General features: G+C 39.8%; 1 protein-coding gene and 1 pseudogene across 2 annotated transcripts; both read left to right on the forward strand.

The window, feature by feature from the left end:
* Window positions 1-1,539: 1,539 nt before the first annotated feature.
* Window positions 1,540-7,345, forward strand: LOC146708171 (pre-B-cell leukemia transcription factor 1-like; annotated as a pseudogene). The gene is made up of 7 exons (XR_014921017.1): window positions 1,540-1,705; window positions 2,772-2,843; window positions 6,018-6,256; window positions 6,387-6,577; window positions 6,683-6,818; window positions 6,902-7,049; window positions 7,266-7,345. The product of XR_014921017.1 is annotated as a pre-B-cell leukemia transcription factor 1-like (transcript).
* A 4,863-nt stretch (window positions 7,346-12,208) lies between these two features.
* sid4 (secreted immunoglobulin domain 4) lies at window positions 12,209-17,162 on the forward strand. Its single transcript, XM_085459940.1, has 8 exons — window positions 12,209-12,325; window positions 14,403-14,558; window positions 14,641-14,775; window positions 15,361-15,533; window positions 15,640-15,826; window positions 15,918-16,097; window positions 16,198-16,464; window positions 16,558-17,162. Exons 1-8 carry the CDS (start codon window positions 12,277-12,279, stop codon window positions 16,560-16,562), a joined length of 1,152 nt encoding a protein of 383 aa, XP_085316066.1. The 5' UTR covers window positions 12,209-12,276; the 3' UTR covers window positions 16,563-17,162.
* Window positions 17,163-19,328: the final 2,166 nt, after the last annotated feature.

Raw genomic sequence — 19,328 nt, forward strand, 5'->3', positions numbered from 1 at the left:
AAACTATGATCCCACAATAAAAACCCTACAAAACCAGCTGATACTAGCCATGGGGGTATCATCGTCTTAACCACCACCAGCCAACATGGTCTCCACAGCGAAATGACGACTTCTTCGTGGTTTCAAATCAAAGAGCAGCACTCCCCGGAGCCCGCCGACATACTTACTGATGCAGAGCTGCGTAAAGGCAGCCACAGAGAACAAGCAGAGAACAAGTCTGGAAGATGGTCAGTGTCACAGTGTCAGAGTTCAAATTAAAACTTGGAAGACTTGAAGTTTTGCAGGACTAACTTCTTGTACACCCCCCTTCTGTGTGGGTTTACTGCATTTACACTTTTTAAATTTATTTTAATTGTAATTTAATGTAAATGAGTTTATTACTACTACTACTACTACTACTACTGCTACTACTACTAATAATAATGTGATCCCCATGGGGAAAATACATTTCTCTCTGCATTTGACCCATTCACTCAGTAAAGCAATGGGCAGCACTAAGCAGGCACACCGGGGAGCAGTGTGTAGGGACGGTACCTTGCTCAGGGGTACCTCGTAGCCGTTCAGTGGATTCGAACCTTCCGATCGTGGGGCCACCACTCTACCTACTGAGCTATCCCTGTCCCCTTTTGCCTAGTGCTTCGCCTGAGCCTCTCGGTTCTTCACAAAGAACACTGCAGCATTTTCCAACAGCGACATATACAAATGAAAAATGTCTCTATGAGTGCTATTGATGGTAACATAAGACAGCGACGACCTGCCCCGGGGTACAGACTCCAAACATCTGCAAACGCTGTTTGTGGTGAAATTATGATTCTAATGCTTCCAGTTAAGCCGATAAACAGAAGTAATAAAAGCCAGCAGTCCATGCCAAGACGACCAAATTCACTGTGATTAAAAACAGTTACAAGCGGAAATCATCTTTTCTGAATGAGCATGTTTACTGACCCTGTCGGTTTGCGCTTTTAATGAACGAGTAGGCATTTGGGGATAAAAGGAGAGCAGGCGAAGACGACGGCATGAGAAAGGCTCTCAGGTTAAGAGATAGCCAGCTTTAACGTAATACACACAACTGTTTCACACAGTGGGAAAGTCATTTGGCGTATCTGTTTTGTTTTCTGTAGTATATCATTGGCGTTTGAAAAAGAGACTGAGTATTCCAAAGCAGCAACGAGTTGGCGAGTTTGGCAGTTGTTGTCATTTTGTTGCCAAGACCGCTCTCCATGTAAACAGCCTGCTTTCTTTCTCTTTGAGATTTTTCACCCTCCAGAATCTGTGCTGCTCATTAAAATAACAGAAAAAAAAATATTTAGTGAGCTGTGCCCTCTCTTGCCAAAGAAAAAGAGCTTTTGGTCCCCGGCTATTATTTTCTCATATTAGTAAATAGCGAGTATCCTTGCTGCTGAGGCCACACCGCTCTTACCTTTCCGTTTTTGTGGGAAATCTTTCAGTTTGCTGTGAGCGTGGAAAGTTGAAGAAAGAACTTTGTTTGTAGTTACCCTGCTCCCATCTTTCCCTCCACACTGGTGCCACATTGGAGGTATGGAGAACAGAGCCCACCAGATATTGTGTCATATTGGTTTAACTGGAGAGGAAGTGGATAAGCCACACAATAATAGGAAATGCCATAACAATTGCCAACCGCTGCAGGACATCGGCGACATCCTCCAGCAGATCATCACAGATGAGATGATGAGGCCCAGGCCAGGTAATAACAGAGGTACAACGTGAGAATTAGATTTGAGACACTGGATTGGAGGGATTCGGTATCCCTCCGAGTTGAATGGTGGTTCCACTTCTCACTCATCACACACTGAAACTACCAATCCCCAATACTGCTGAATCCTTTTGAACCTCAGAATATCTCCATCTTTATCCCATAGCCCAGACCAACAGGATCCATCATCTCACTATAAATACAAAGCTGAGTTTGTAAGTCACCTGTGATTCATTGACCAACATGGCAGTAATGCTAAATAATGACTAAATAAACCAGAGAAAAAATGAGAAAGGATTTGATCTGAGTAAGGAGTTCTTGATCTGAATTTTTTTATTTATTATATGAGTGTATTCACAGTGTATCTGCTGTAATTTACTTATAAGACTGCCGGAACCCCTTCAACACACAGTGCCATTCATGAATCTTTAGAATACTGGACTTCGGCAGCAATCCATTCGTTCTTCCACCATCTGAAACAAGACATTTTAGCTCCTCTCCTTTTATTGGCTTCCAAAGACTTAGCATTTTCTAGCAAAAAAATAAATGGTAAATGGTAAATGGCCTGCATTTGTATAGCGCTTTTCTAGTCCATAGGACCCCAAAGCGCTTTACACTACATTCAGTCATTCACCCATTCACACACACATTCACACACTGGCGATGGCAAGCTACGTTGTAGCCACAGCTGCCCTGGGGCGCACTGACAGAGGCGAGGCTGCCGAAATAAAAACCAGAAATACTCTGGTTTTGTCTTCTGGGTGCTTGATTTACTGTAAATTTACTGAAAAATGATCAGTATTGTTACTGTTTCTGTCACACGGCTGCAATTAGTCATAGCAAAAACTTTGCATCGGGCAGGTGACCGTGCAAAGTATGTCTGCGTTCTCACCTCTGATGGTTTATCAACAGAAGACTCCAGGGTCAAAGTTCATTTGTGGAAAATTGCTTTATCTGTTAGATAAGAGCATTTTTTTATGACTAATAATAACAAAGAATTGTTTTTTAATGCAGACTCTTTTGTCTTTCTGCTACATTCTATGATTTTCCATGAAAGGAAACATGCTTTAAACTGCCACAGAATGAAGCCTGCCCTCTTCAGCATCCTGTGAGACCAAAGAAAATACAGGTAAGATGCATATGTAGCTTTCTTTCTATATTTATCAACCAGTAAAGACACATTGCATGCTAATACAAGACTTCTGCTCTCATCAAATTCATTATTGTGGTTAATTTTAGGCTTAAAGTTGACTTTTTATTACATTTGAATGACTCTTAGTCAGTCAGTGTGTAAGGATAAGGGATTTAAACAAGACTGCAAATAAACTGTATCCCTTTTGAAGATTTAATTTGCTATTCGTATCTTAGGTAGTGTCTCACATGACATGACAGATGACACGTCTGTGGCAGAGAGCGAGAGAGATTGGAGACACATAAGCAGGATGTACACTAGTTTGTCTACATTTTCTCCCGTCCTCATGAAACTTGTCATTAATGCATCTCTCTTTCTCCCTCTCCTGCTCTTGTGCTCAGTGTGTCATACTCTATCCCCAACAGTTTGCCATGGTATTTTTCCAAAACTCATTCTCTGCTGGCTTTCTTGATGATTTTTGATGATGCTCTCCTCCAAATGCTCAGATGGTGAAAAGGCTAGAAGTGCTACTGCAGGAGGAGCGTCATAACAACAGACGCTTTTAACTGAGAAATACATGGGAGCAACAGGATCATCAAATCTGTTATTATTGACATAAGGAATCTGCGCCAGGGGTTGAGATGATGCATATTTAACTAGGCAGGAAAGATTCGTAATTTAATATCAGTCGGCAACTTTTTCCTTATTGAAAAAAAAACACCCCCAAAAAGTACAAACTGCACCGTACTCCTTGGTATTACCTCAGTTAGCTTGGAAACAGGAAGCTTAAGGGTGGCAGCAAGAAGGATTCAGAGTTTCCAAGTTAAGTAGTTGTCTCACCTGCTTATTTTCAAACTAAGAGAGCCCAGATTCACAAAATCGGACATGAGGGGAAAATGAGGGCTGGAAAAGATGACATAAAGAAAGGCGCGTGCGCGTGTGTGTAACAAAAATAGTTTGGTAGAATTTGGAAACCAGCATAGAAGTGATCATATGCTTTCCAATCAGCTCATCTTAAGATAAGAAAATACTTTATTTATGTTGACATAGCAAGGTAATTAATTAAGAAAATGTCTTTTATTTTCTCAAAAACACAGGATACTTCTTTTTACTATAGTTTTCCTGAGAGGTGCTAAGCTCACAACCTTCTGTATGACCAAGTCAGTATAAACTGCACTAAGTTGTTTGAGATTTTGGAAAATACTGGCTTTTTGTTAAATACAAATAACGATGCACTCTTATGCCTCACCAGTAAATTTTAGGGATACACCTTTCAATGTGGTAAAACAATACTAACAATAATGACGTTTAAGTGTTGCGATGAATAACTGTCCTTTTGGACCTTGTTAATCAAATGAACCAGCATGAATTCTTCTGTTAATCTTCTGTTATTTATCTGTTATTTTATGCTCTTTTTTACAGAGGTAGTTTAAATGAATGTGAACAACACAAACTGAAAGTGAGACTTATAAAATATGAGAGGAAAATAGCGGGGCTGAGTTCAGAACTAGCAGCAGGATTGTTGGAACAAAAAAGATCTTTTGGGGGCCGTCAAAAAAAAGTGCACTTTGAAATGTGCTGTTAAATATTCATACTCCAGCTAGGATGCTTGCCTGTGTGCAGCTGTGGCTGTTAATGATATCCAACCAATTATATTGTATGAATTCTTAATCTTATTTCTTTGGATCATATTATTAATATGTGCCAGAATCCACAACTACACACAGCAAATTATGTAAAGTATCATCAGGGAGCATCACAGAGGGCGATAAATGAGCAGTGCAGGCACAGAGAAAAACTGGGGGTTTGGGATACTCTGATCTTTACTGTTTGTGATCTACTGGCTTTGGAGAAGCTCACACACACACATACATGGAAACACTTCGGGTGGGCTACATTAGAAATGTGTTAAATATCGCGTTTCTGGATTACATGTGATGTAGTTGTCAGTGTGGCACATCGGTCTGCTAATTGCTATCTACTTATACTTTAATTATGCAATACTGAACATCTTAAAAATACTGTTGTATGAGACCAGTGTAGTACTAGTGCTCTACAGTAATACGGTTCACTGGTGTGCCTTATAAAGTGATCACAGCGTTGGTGTACTGCGGTGCGTTTCTCTAATTCCTGCAGAGGTTAAGCTGGATGTGAAGATACGAAGGCTGTCATAGCACTTGTTAGACACTATGAATGGGAGATGCTACCTGAAACTGCCTTGTAATTGCCGTCTGATTTGCATAACTGTGCACATTAACAACCTCTCAAATGAGCTTTAATTTTTTTCACTGAGTGTTTTGATGCTCCTTAAGAGTTGGTGTTAATTAATTAACAGCATGTGGGTGAAGATGAGTGTGTGTGTGTGTCTCTTGCATTTTCTTTTCCTTGGACTTGATAAGGAAAGATGCCATTGCTACCATAGCAACAGACACTAAGGTCTTTACCTTACAATACTAAGTGCCTTGAGGCAACTATTGTTGTGATTTGGCACTATATAAATCAAACTGAATTGAAACTATGCTTGCTCATAGGCGATTGATCGTTGGGGTCATCAGTTTAAAACTGTAGGGTCTTTGTACAAAGTAAAGACTGCTGAGAACTGGTGTTGCATTAATGGAATTAAATTGAACCATTAAAGTGTTCTGCTGATGCAGCGTTGCTGGTTTGTGCTGGTTAAATTTTTTTTCTGCAACATTTAAATGCATTGCTTCACTATCATTACCACCTTAAAGCCATGCGGCTTAGAGGAGACTGACTAGTCAAATCAGAATATTAAGATTAATCTTAAAAAGTTTGAATGTCTTTGGGGTTGATTGTACTGTTCATGCTGTTTTCTAAATCTACACAGCGGAGGTTGAAATTCTGATGGCAGTATCACACAAGCAGGATAGGGAGTGATTCTCCCATTTTTTTTTTGTCAGCTCCTTTTGAGCTTTTGTATCTACCTTCTATTTGCCACTGATTAAAAGATGCTCCACATTTTGAACATATTAAGATCTTATCAGTTCAAGTAGTTTTTAAATTCAGTACAAACTATTCAAAAATGTGTCAGAAAATGAAAAAATGAAGTATATGTGAAGAGTGGAGATGCTTGACATGCTGCATGTCTTGAACTTGATTGATTTATTTCGAATCTATTGTGGCCATCACAGTTTATATTCTGCTCTATAGCCCTGAGTATCCAAGGTGTCCAACAAGAAGACCCTCCAAATGCTCAGATAATGTGACTGGACAATATGCTGTTAGCAGAGGGGGTTGCTGGTCCAGAGAAGGGTGGAGCCTCTGCAGCAGTGGTGGCCGCAGCAGCCGGAGGAACGCCTGATGATGGGAGCTTAGAACATGTGGACTACAAAGAGAAACTCTCTCAAATTCGAGAGATTTATCATGCGGAACTGGAAAAATATGAACAGGTGTGTTGTTAAGAGACTTTAGGGTGAACAGACAAGGGTGTCGACTACATCACTGAGGTGTGTTAGAATTCTTGTCTTTGGCCCTCTTGGTCACATTCACGCCTGAACTCTTTGCCTTCATCCCAATCAGGCTTGCAATGAATTCACCAGCCATGTGATCAACTTGCTGAGGGAGCAGTCCCGCACGCGACCCATCTCATCCAAAGAGATTGAGCGAATGGTTTCAATCATCCACCGTAAGTTCAGGGCTATCCAGACGCAGTTAAAGCAGAGCACGTGTGAAGCTGTCATGATCCTACGTTCCAGGTTCCTGGATGCAAGGTTGGTTTTCATATTTATTTCCTTGCCTCATCTTTAAGTTTAGTCTTCAAGTGTCTGCCGGCATTTTTTAAATTAAATAGTGTTTTATATATGTATTGCCATCAGATGGAAACGCAGGAATTTCAGCAAACAGGCAACAGAGATTTTGAATGAATGTTTTTATTCCCATCTGGCCAACCCTTACCCTAATGAGGAAGTCAAGGAGGAGCTGGCCAAGAAGTGCAGCATCACTGTTGCTCAGGTTAAAAAAGACCAGATATAGCACTTGGTTTAATCTAAAGAAGCCAGCTGACTTGCTCCCTTTTCTTATCTTAATTCTTTCAGATAGCCAACTGGCTTGGAAACAAGAGGATTCGGTATAAGAAGAATATTGCAAAGTTCCAGGAGGACGCTAGCCTTTATGCTATGAAGACAGCGACAAGTGTGTCTTCGCTTTCCAGCCAAGCCAACTCTCCAGCTACACCAAACTCAGGTATACACCCTCAAGCTTGCCTTTCTCTAAATGAAAATGTGGAAACCCTCAGAAGATGGCCAGATGAGAAAAATAAAAATATTTATCACACTTTCAAAGAAGAGCCACCAGGTGTCTGTTTTTTTTTTTTTTTGATTATGGAAATGTGTGTGCAAATCTTTTCTTCATGCATGTGTGGAAAACGTTTTCTTCAAGTGTCCCCCGATGTGCCAACAGGAGGATACCCAGCAATATGTACCCCACCTGATGGGAGGCTTTGAGGAGTCACTGGAGGTGCTGTTCTTCATCCTCTCTGTCTCCATGTGAGTAGTTAGTCTAACACATTGCTGTTCTAGCCTCATCTACTAGATGTAGAGTATGAAACAAGGTCAAAGAACAACCACTTGCTTTCTGCAGAGACTTCTATTTGTGTCCCAGGTGCTATAGCCACATTTTACCCATACTGCACTGCGAGTTTGAACCCATTTTAGGGGGTGCTCAAGAAGCCCCAGATTTCACTTTAACATGCCTGAAAATAACTGCAGTAGCCTAAAATGAACAATAATCATGTATTTTAATTTTGTTTGTCATTTTATTTTAATGTTATATTCTAGAGTCTTTTGGAGACGGTACAGGTTAGAACAAAAACAGGTTTAAATGTCTTGTGATCGTAACATACTAATTTTATGTGGCACACACACACATAAGCACTGGATTCTTCAATAGTGAAGCTTGTCATGAATAAATAAGACTTGTGCTGCTCACATAGACACTGGAAAAATCAGGGTGGCAATCAGTCTGATTTTTCCAGTGTAAATAATGCCACATGACTGAATGTCATTCGTTGTTATTAATCTTAGACAATGCAATCAGCCATCCAACTAATTAGGCTGCTTTTGAAAGAAACATTGTGACAGATACAGTTAAATTGACTTCTCCAGAGTTATAGAGGGCTGAAGACTTTGGCCAGAAGCATTATTCACTTCCTTAACAAGTATTTTGTGACATAAAAGTCAAGTAATTTATTAACTATTCTTCTTTTATTAATGCATAACCTGGGAGCTGAGCCCCCCCCCCCCAAAAGGTTTGATGTTAAAATCGTTCTTGCCGTGTCAGCTCCTGAATATTAACATTAGATTACAGATCAAGACTAAAAAGTCGTCATCATTGTAAAAATCGTAGCTCAAACTGAAATATCATTTTGTTACAAATGAATTCCGTATTTACTTTGTATAAAAATGGCTGTAATTTCCAAACAGTCAATGCAGTATATTTGTGAAACCCTGCAAAAAAAGCTGAAGTCTGCACTTCTCTGGCATCTTGTGTGTCATCGACCAAAAACGTACTTATAAATTTCACTAAAAGTGAAGCGTCAGCTGTAAACTAATAGTGGTTAAAGTCATGGCTATGGCTTTTTGTTGTATCAGAATCAGATTTATTGACCGAACACTTAAACACACATAAGCAGGATTTTTAGATCATCTGTTTGAATGAATGATAGGCTTACGTCACTTATTTTGCAGAGTGGCGTCTGCTGTCTGTCCCTTTGTTGTTTACAAGAATCTTTACTCCTTCTACAGTATCGATTAGAATTTCATCATAGGTATTTTAGCTTGATGGTGTGTGATGGACTGTGAACCTGACCAGGTACTACGTACTACTACTACTATCCCTTCCCCACTAGGCCACAGGTACTACGTACTACTACTACTATCCCTTCCCCACTAGGCCAGCGTCAAGTGGCGTCACAAACGAACACGGACAGATCTTCCCCCAAACTTTTCTTTTATTTGGATTTGTGGTGCTTTTGTACACCTCTTTCTGGGATTCTCTTTTAACCTCTCACATTTTAATTGTGCTGACACTACTATCTTTTTAATCATAAAAATGAAAATAACTTAAAAAAAGGACTAGAGCCTGCATGTGGTGTTAAACCAGATGTGGACCTTTCATCTTAACGCTGTAGCCTATTAATAAAGCAAAAGATGCATGCTGTTCTTTTTAGGTTTTGAAGCTATGATTGTATCTTTCTTTCTTTTTATAAAAGCACATAACAAGACAAACATCACTTAACAAATAAAGCCGTTGTCATTCAACAAGTTTCTGTAGAGTCGCTTTGGACACAAACTTGGTATAATATGATTTTAATAAATTCAAATTCTCTCATCTTTAAACAGGTAAGTATTTTTACTTAACCATTATGAGGAAAGGGGGTTGTGGTCTCATTCTAGAACATTCAGTGCTGCTTCTGTGCGCAATCCACTCTCCACACCACTAGAGGGCATTCACATGTCACTGCATCTAAACTGGCATCTGGGGACTTTGTAACCAGGTCATGTATACTCACAAAATTTTATTGTCTCTTGGCGTCTCTTTTCTTTATTTATTCAGACTTAAAAAAAAAAAAGTCACTGTGGTGAATGTCAGCAAATCAAATTCTTATTATTTATTCTTGGAGATTCTTTGTATATAGATTTTGGACTAGTGATCTTGTCCAAAACGTGATCTTTGTTTATCCTGATCCAGTAAAATAACCATGGTAATATGTTTTACAATCATGAAATATATCTCTTATACACTACCAGTCAAAAGTTTGGACACACCTTCTCATTTGATGTTTTTTTATTTTTTTATTTTTACTACTTTGTACAATGTAGATACTGAAGACTTCAAATATATGAAGCAAGATATATGGAATTATGTAGCAAAGAAAAAACTGATAAATAACTCAAAACTTGTGTTTTATATTTTAGATTCTTCAAAATAGCAGATGAGCACAATCAGTTGTGCTGTGCAGAAGTCAGGTTGGTGCACAGCTGACAGCCCTGTTTGACAGCTGTTATAATTCATATTATGGCAAGAACCAGTCAGCTAAGTAAAGACAAATGACAGTCCATCATTACTTTAAGAACTAAAGGTCAGTCAGTCTGGAAAATTGCTAAAACTTTGAGTGTGTCCCAAAGCGCAGTCGCAAAATCCATCAAGCGCTACGACAAAACTGGCTCACGTGAGCACCGCCCCAGGAAAGATCAAGAATCACCACCGCTGCTGTGGATAATTCATCTGAGTAACCAGTTTCAGAAATTGCAGCAACTCAGATTAGAGCCCAGATCAATGCCACTCAGAGTTCCAGTAGCACACACATCTCTGCATCAGCTGTTCAGAGGAGACTGCGTGAATCAGGCCTTTATGGTCTAATAGCCGCTAAGAAAACACTACTAAGGAAAAGCAACAAGCAGAAGAGAATTGTTTGGGCCAAGAAACACATAGACGAGTAGAAATCTGTGTTTTGGTCTGATGAGCCCTAGTTTGAGATCTTCGGTTCCACCTGCCGTGTCTTTGTGCGACACAGAAAAGGAAGGTGAACAGATGGTCTCTACATGCATGGTTCCCACCATAAAGAATGGAGGAGGTGTGATGGTGTGCGGGTGCTTTGCTGGTGACACTGTTGGGGATTTATTCAAAATTGAAGACAGATTGAACCAGCATGGCTACCAAAGCATCCTACAGCAACATGCCATCCCATCAGGTTTGCATTCAGTTGGACCGTCATGTATTATTCAACAGGACAACCTCCAGGCTGTGTAAGGGCTATTTGACCAAGAGGGAGAGTGATGGTCTGGCCTCCACAGTAACCTGACCTAAACCCGATCAGGATGGTTTGGGATGAGATGGACCGCAGAGTGAAGGCAGAAGGGCCAACAAATGCTCAGCATCTCTGGGAACTCCTAGAGGACTGTTGGAAAACCATGTCAGGTGACTACCTCATGAAGCTCATTGAGGGAATGGCAAGAGTGTGCAAAGCAGTAATCGAAGCAAAGGGTGGCTATTTTTAAGAATCCAAAAATATAAAATATGCTTAAGTTATTTCACACTTTTTTGTTCACTACATTCTTCCATATGTGTTCATTCGTAGTTTTGATGCCTTCAGTGAGGATTTACAATGTAAATAGTCATAAAAATAAAGAAAAACCATTAAATGAGAAAGTGTGTCCAAACTTTTGACTGGTAGTGTGTTTGTCTGACAAGGATTTCAGCTGAACACATACAGGTTAGTATAAAAAGAAGTTGTGACTTCTTTGTGCCAAACTAAAGCATAGGGATTGATTAACTGCAGAACTGAATTCACTGAAAAAGTGAATCAGACGTTCCCATATAACTGCAATCACATCATCCAGATCAGAACTGTATACTGATCCCGGTTTTAATGTTTTGGCTAATTTAATGTTCATTTTAAAACAGGAGAATGTTGTGAAAATCTCTTCTTCCAGGATTAGAAAATCAGTCCTCAAAAGACATTTGAGTAAGAGGACAAACTGATTAAGTTAGAGAGTGAGAGCTGCCAGGGTGGACTGTTTCTGTGAAATATCTGATAATGAAGTGAGTGCTACACAGTGTAATCAATAATTTGTATGATAAATGACCATGCTGATACCGTGGAATGTTAGTTTTTTAGTATTTAAGTAATTTAAAACAGTTTTTATTATTCTTTAGTTACAGTAATTTGTTGATCTGTAAATATGTTACTCATTATTTGCTACATGGCATTTTATATTTTATCCAATAAAAACCACCAGCTTATTATTCCAACAGTAGTTCTATTAGAGTTACATGTTAAAATGTTGATATGAGCTTATCTAATATGACAAACAAATAATGTTCTTATGAGTGATATCTGGTGACATTCCATATAAATGACTGTCATTATCTGCACACAGTACAAAAACAAGGGCAGCTCTGTTTTCACAGTCCTGAAAAATCAGTTTCATCAGCCACTATCACCAAGCTCACCAATCAATACAGACACACGGAGGCTTTTCACTGCAGGAATGTTATTTTCTTGGAAAGCAGAATAATCCTCTAAAGCATAGCAGTAAAATCACAGTCCTCCTGTAGTTCGACAGACTTATAAATAATTAATAAAACACTCACTAAATCTAATTCCGGTGCTTTTCCCCATATATCTCCTGCAAGTTCAGTGCTTGTCAACTGTGTGAAATTAGTTGTTTTAGTTGGCGTGGTCTTGGCTCAAAAGATATATCATTCAGGTCACCAGAATCAGAAAATAATTAACTGAAAAAGATTGTAAAAATATAACCGTTTAATAGCTAACTGGCATTTGTAGAGGATATTTGAATAGGGTAAGGGGTTGGTAAGGGGTTAAAGGTTGAAAGTGATAAGAGGCACAGACAGAAAGACAGACAGCGAGGTTGCACAGCAGAGAAAGTTAGTCTGCTCTGTGTTCATCATGGATTTATCACGTGGGGCTCTGATCCTGTTCTCTCTAATATACTCAGGTGAGTCATTTCATTTGATTTAATGAAAGAGGAGAAAGGCATTTGTTGGAAGATGGCAACACAATGTCTGTTTAAGTACTTTAAAGGCCTAACTGAAACAAGATTGAACCCACTGGAATAAAAATACCCGCAAGATTCACTGGGGATTATTCACAGACTGCAGTAGTTCCCATTGGAATAAAAGTACTTTCTAAGCAAAATACTGATAGGCATTAACTGTTGAAACAAACATGTTGAAATCATCATGGGGTCCTTTTGTCCCTCTGTGGGGGGGTCACTCCCACTAGGTTTATATCTGGGACTCTCCACCATTTGACCTTAGAACTGAAGAAGCTTCTCGGATGAGAGGTGAAACGTCTTCAAGTAACTTAAAGAAGTCCAGACGCTTTTCTTTACAAGCTCCTTTGACTACGATGACCTGGATGACTGAGAACCTTCACAGACATGTTGAAACAGACTTTTTTCTCCCCAGACTTAACTATAAGGGACAGCTATCTCAAACTCCACGTGTGATTTAGATAAATTAAACACATCTAACAATGTTCTGATGTTATTCAGCAAAGTCTTCATTGAGAAAAATACCTCATCTTTTGTACATGGTTGTTTCGTCATCGACTGCCCGTTCAGTCTGAGTATTTGTTCGGGTTGTTTGCTTTGGGCTCGCGTTTGTGTACTCTGTGTTTTACCCAGATGTGTCAAAAGGTTCACAAAGACGTACGTGTATTCTTACACGCAGTATAAGTATTCAAACTCAGTTCCTAGAAAAATGCAAGAATGAAGAATTGAAATAAGCCATTACCTAAATTGAGCAGTAAAATGAACATCTTCTGCCCTCAGCTGAATGTCTCTACCCAGCTTATGCAGTGAGCTAAACATAAAATGGCTTCAGTAAACACTCAGGAGACCGCGTGCCATTCTTCAGAGCTTTACTGATCCTTATTTTCCTTTTTTTTTGTAAAACTGTAATAACAGAAACAGAATACAGTGTATTCACTCTCCATACAAATACACAAAGATTACATTAAATATTGTTGACTTATGTAAACAGTCACTACACAATCAAGAGATACAGAGATGGTAAGAGATACAGCTAACACCACATGCTGGTATGCTTCATGTTAGCAGGCTAAACAAAGGGCTAACAGCTAGCTTGTGCTAGTAATGTAACAAACTCGCTAAACACACAAGAAGCTCATTACTTTGCTGAACAAGGTACTAATAAGTGGGAACAATAAACCGTTTTGCCACACTTACAGATTATGCCTTTTCAAGGGCGTCAGATGCAGGAATTTACAGAGACACAGCCAAATGGACCTTCCCTGTCGAGCGCTGGGAGAAAACCACTGCTTGCGCTCTAACATGGTGCTACCCTGTCAACCCACTAGATGGCAGGCTTTGCCCAGACAAGATCAGGAATAAACATATTTTCTGACATGTTGCAACAGTTAATTACAGAACGAATGATTATGACCCGCCATATAACAAACTTATAAAAAACATGCCTTAGAAATAACAGGAGGGACAGAATAGAACATGACAGATAATCTGCACTTTATAAATGTACTTTATATTAGTTTGGATGACTTAATAATAATAACAACTAATCATTCACACAAAGTGACTATAAATAACCTGGTTTATTTTTTGAATTTTGTAATAAAATCTAGAGCTCTTTGCAATATGCTGAGACTACATCAAAAGCTAGTATAGCTACAGGAACAGCAATTTAATTAACACTGAATGTGAACTGTGTTCTGAACTGTGAACATGAACACTGGCCAGGAGTCATTAAACTCTACAGTAACCTCAGTGACCTGTTGCTAATATGACCGTAAAGCAGCACAAACACTGCAACCTACATTTAATGTCCAAGCCAAGTATTTCCTAAATAGAATATAACTGAATTAACAATGAAAGCACTATTATGTTTATATTCTGAGAAAAAAGACTGCCTGAACTATAAGTCATTGCAGATTCATTACTTAAAATACTTAAAATAATAAAGTGTGTGGCCACAAAGTTTATTTGATTAAAGTATGTATTTACTGTGTGCTGATAGTTGTGTTTCTCTGTGCAGTGGCTGGTCAGGCTCCCGTCATCTCAGTGGAGCCACGAGCTGCTACTGTGCGCAAAGGAGAGTCTGTCAGTTTTAGGTGCAATGTAAAACTGACAGACTCTAACCCACGGCCACTCGAGGTACAGTGGAAAAAGGCCAACAACCAAGCATTACCAGGTCAGGACAGACAACATGTTAAAACAATCACTATTGTACAGCATTTGTAAGGTCTAACTTAAGTCTCCCTGTTTCCCTGTAGACAACATAAAAGTCGGTCCTGATGGGTCTGTGCTCACGGTTACTAGCGCTGTACCTGGAAACCACGGGCAGTACCGCTGTATGGTGTCCTCCGCTGCCGGCCGCAGCACCGCCAGCGTTATGCTGACCGTCAAATGTGAGCTTGTATTCAAAGTCCAGTTTTTCCCAACTGTGCAAAACCAGAAAGCGTGGGTTCCCTGGAAACACATTTTATATACAGATGTTTTCAATGACACATAACCCTGTAAAAATTTACTATAACTTTTGTTAATGAAGGGTAAATTAGTATTTAATGAAACTTTAGGAAAAAATTGATGTTAAAAATAAAATGTTTAGGGTTTCACTGAGTAAAAAGACCGGTGCTGGTGGTGAGATCAGACAGCGTTGGGACCCGACGCTGGAAACAGTAGCTATGGTAACCGCTATCTCCACAAATTCTCTCAAAGATACGCCATGATTTTCTTCCCAAATTAGTTTAAGCTCTGCTATTGAATTCTATGTAACATTATATTGAAATGTGGGCTGGTTCTTTTAAAGGAACCAAAGCAGAACTGGTTCTGCACTGACACCAACATCATATAGGAGCAAACTACGTATTACAGTGCTGTAGGCATACATAACCAACTGTTTGCTGTCAGTCTTTTGTAAAAAAGAAAAAAAGGGGAAAAAAGGCATATTTAGAGTTTTCAGTATGTGTAGTGTATCCCTTTCTTGCTTTTAGACGCACCTAAAGTACGACTAACGCCTTCGGGGCCGCTGAGAGTCAGGAAAGGTGAGGCCGTGTCGGTGGAATGCCGTGCCCAAGGCAGGCCTAATCCCACGCAGTCCTGGAAACGCCAAGGCTCCACCCTGAAGCTGGTTACCGCTGAAGAAAATAATGTCAACACCATCAAGGTGAAATACTAACTTGTGCTCAAGTTTTGGTTAAACTGATTTTCACATTTAGGATAGAAAAATAGTTCAAATGAATGAAAAAGAAAATGATATTCTGTTTTCTCAGTTTCCTGCGATACATCCAGATGACTCGGGAGTTTATATTTGCCTCGCTGAAAACACTGAGGGGATGACTGAGGCCAAAATTGAAATCATTGTCGAGAGGGAGCCCGGGTCGCCGGTAGCTTCAGTGACCCCTACTGAAATTACGGCAGTGGAGGGACATACAGTCACAATAGAGTGTCAGGCCAGTGGTAAGATGCCTATAATGCTCATATTTTAGATGACTCATAGTTCTGCTTCTCAGTTTTCATTCTGCCCTTCAAATCTGGTCTTCCCTTTTAGGTTCCCCTCCTCCTCTTATCACCTGGTCCAAGCTACGAGCTCCACTGCCATGGAAACACACAGTTAATGGTGGAGTTCTAACACTAACCAGCGTGGGGCGCCAAGACTCGGGACAATACATCTGTAACGCGACTAACATACATGGCTACAGTGAAGCTTACTCAGATATGGAGGTGGAGAGTGAGTGGACATAAGGATATTTAAACACAGATCCCACACATCCAGAGTCCTTGCCACTGCTCATGGTAAGCAAAATTGTATCTTTCTCCTCTCCACACAGCACCCCCATACACCACCATCCTACCCGATCAGGTGAGGCTCCAACCCGGAGATGCACTGCAGTTGCAATGCCTTGCCCACGGCACTCATCCCATTCAGTTCACATGGAGTCGGGTGGGCCGGCCCAGCCTGTCCCCCACAGCAGAGCTCACAAATGACGGAACGCTCCTGATAGCCAAAGTTAAACAAAGCGACAGTGGAACATACAAATGTGTGGCCACAAACCACATTGGCTCCACTGAGGCTACAACCAGAGTGATCATAAGAGGTGAGCTGAGTTAAAGTGAGCGGTTTCATGATTACAAATGATCTCTTTCTTTTAGATTCTAATGCTATCTTGCTTTTTTTGTTTTGTTTGCAGCTTAAGAAAACCCAGCGTGTCTCGTTGGTAAACATCTATGCAGTGCTTACACCTTGTGCAAGAATGGATCGTAATGCTGTCGACGCTCTGGCGTTTAATTGAAAGAAACCAGAGAAAATAATTAATAGGTTCATCTACATTGATGTTTGATTAAGCAAATTACGCTGAGATTTAAACATTTGGCATTACTAGGCATGTTGGGTTAATTTTCATATTTTGCAGAAAATTTTTACTCCTACTATTGTTGTTGTCTCGTATCAGCTTTCAGGAAGCTTTTACTGGAACTCTGCATCGACTGACAGCTAACAGCATGTATGTGTGGGAGTTTTTTCTTCCACTGGAATGCATCTGCACACTGTCCTCCTCCCTTCTTGTCCTCTCCTTAGCTTACACTGTCAAAATGCAACGATACAAGATAGAAACGTTCCTGATCTAATGTACAAAACATTATAAAAGCCTTTGTTAAGAATCAAATCACTGTATACCATATTAAACAAAATTGTCTAATCTGTATTAGAAGAAATATTTTTTTTCTGAAGTGTACTTATATTAGGACTGTGCACGTTTTGAGCTATAATAATGCAATCATAAACAGTTAAACCACTCATTTGATATCCATGAGTTTAAAAATTGCTTGTAAAAATGACCGTGTAGACATTAGGGTGCCTTCTGAAGGGGAAAAACATACAAGACAACCACATGGGAGGAAATATATTTCAGATTCAGATCCACAAATGACAAAAAATACCAAAATGCACAGAAAAAATAGCTGAAAAAACCCCCAAAGTAAAATTACAACCTAGCAGCTGTGCAGCAGCCTGTTCACATCTGTGTGTTCCCAGACTCATACTATATGTAGTGTGGAAGAAATTTCATAAGTACCAAAGATGTCACCAATTCATAACCGACCAAATATGAAAAAAACATCTTCCATTACAGAGTTTAAACATTTAATAATGTTCAGTAACGTGTTTTTATTCCTTCATAGTATTACGAAGTCTGTCATGCGGTGTAGTAGGACTCAGGCGCAGAGCAGAGTTCAGGGGAAAACAACGTTTATTTACACAATCACCAGGTGCAGATATATACAGTGAGGGGAACGGGGGTCCTAGGTCCGAAAGGGAAGTCCGGGATTGGAGTCACACACATACTAGCTCTTCTTCTTTACAGTGGTTGAAACAACAGGTTAGTCACGGGTCCGGGGAAAACTGTGCACAGGAGAAAATAAGATTACACAGAGATCGCAGCAAGTTTACAAAGCTTAAGGATTCAAGGCAGAGGTTCACTAATGTGTCTAGCATAATCATCCAGCGGTGAGGCTGTCTGCGTCCCGGCCTTAAGAGTCCAACCCGTAATCAGAGCCTGACGAGATGCAGGTGTGTGCCAAGGGCGGGAGCCTGCAGTGAGCTCCGCCCTGGCGGGGAGGAGAGAGGAGAATGTACACCAAACACATGTGGCCTTTTGGAGCTGGCCGAGCAGACACGGGGACCATGACAAAGTCGGAGAGAGACGGACTTTTAACATTTTAAAACATGAAATGTCTTCACGTCATTATTTGTTCTTTGAGCCACTTGACCAGTGGCACAGATTTGTCATAGTTAGCATATGAATTCTCACGAGTCTGGGCCAAGAATGTGTTTTTGTAATGTCACACGGTCGTGACCTTTGCTTGGTGAATTCCCATCAGTTTAGTTTTGTGTCCAGATCTAAAGAGCTTCCCACAGTTGTTTCAGTGATGGCATGGTCATAAGTTTAAAAAGAATGAGCATGCAACTATATAAAAAAAATGCTCTCAGCAATGACAGCATGACTATTGCATCTCCTTTTTCTGGGACCTAAGAGGAAGTGACAATGTGCTTAATTTGGACATCACATGAACAGTGTTTTTTTTTTTTTTTAATTCTAAAATTGCTCTTTTGTTACTTTAATTTTTGATATTAATATACAAAAAAGCAAAAACATAAATTTTCAACATGTGTTAGCAACATTTATGCAAAAAACATGCTCAGTTTCATATCTGAACATCTGTAATTGTGAGGAGCTGCATGTTGGGATAACTTGATTACTATTTTATTTTACCTATTGTCAATTACAAAATCAGTTCCTGAAAAAAAATCATTTGATCCTTTCAATTCAAATTAGTTTGTCACAGCACACTGAGCTTGTGTTAAAGTGTAATTGCAAGACCAACTGTAAATAGACCTTTGAGTCTGAACTCCTAAGTTTCTAAGTTGCCACGAGGTCATATTGTGTCATTGACTCCCTTGTGCATCATGGAGCATTTCCGGGGAAGCATATTTGTTTATGTGCTTTTTTTTGCATGTATTTCCCCTTTTGGAATGCTTGGCAGTTTTTTTCAGTATTCTGGAGTTTTGGGCTTGTTCGCCTTCATTTTGTATTTTCACTTGTGTATGTTTCAGCACTAATAGTGCGAGTTACAGAAGAAAGTGTTATAATAGCAGCACCTTGCTTTTAAAAAATTGTGAAACCCAAGGTTTTCACGTAAATCCCTAAACACAAGGTTTTCATGTCATCATTTTGGCATGAGATTGCCTTGTGACCATGGTATCACTTCCCAGTCACTTACTTGACCACAATGTGGTAGTATGTGGATTTACTGCACACATACATCTCCATTGGGGCAATTAAGAGCAACCTGAGGCCTCGCACCCTTAGCCAAAGGAGTGCCAGGTGACGCACTGCACTATCACAGTATTAATTTCTGTATGGCTACAAGAAGACAGCCTCATCATGGCAGCGCTTTGTGTACA

The sequence above is a fragment of the Copadichromis virginalis genome, linkage group LG6 (genome assembly GCF_057382275.1).
Source record: "Copadichromis virginalis isolate Kocher_CV1m ecotype Utaka linkage group LG6, C_Virginalis_male_GT1.1, whole genome shotgun sequence".
Lineage (NCBI taxonomy): Eukaryota > Metazoa > Chordata > Actinopteri > Cichliformes > Cichlidae > Copadichromis > Copadichromis virginalis.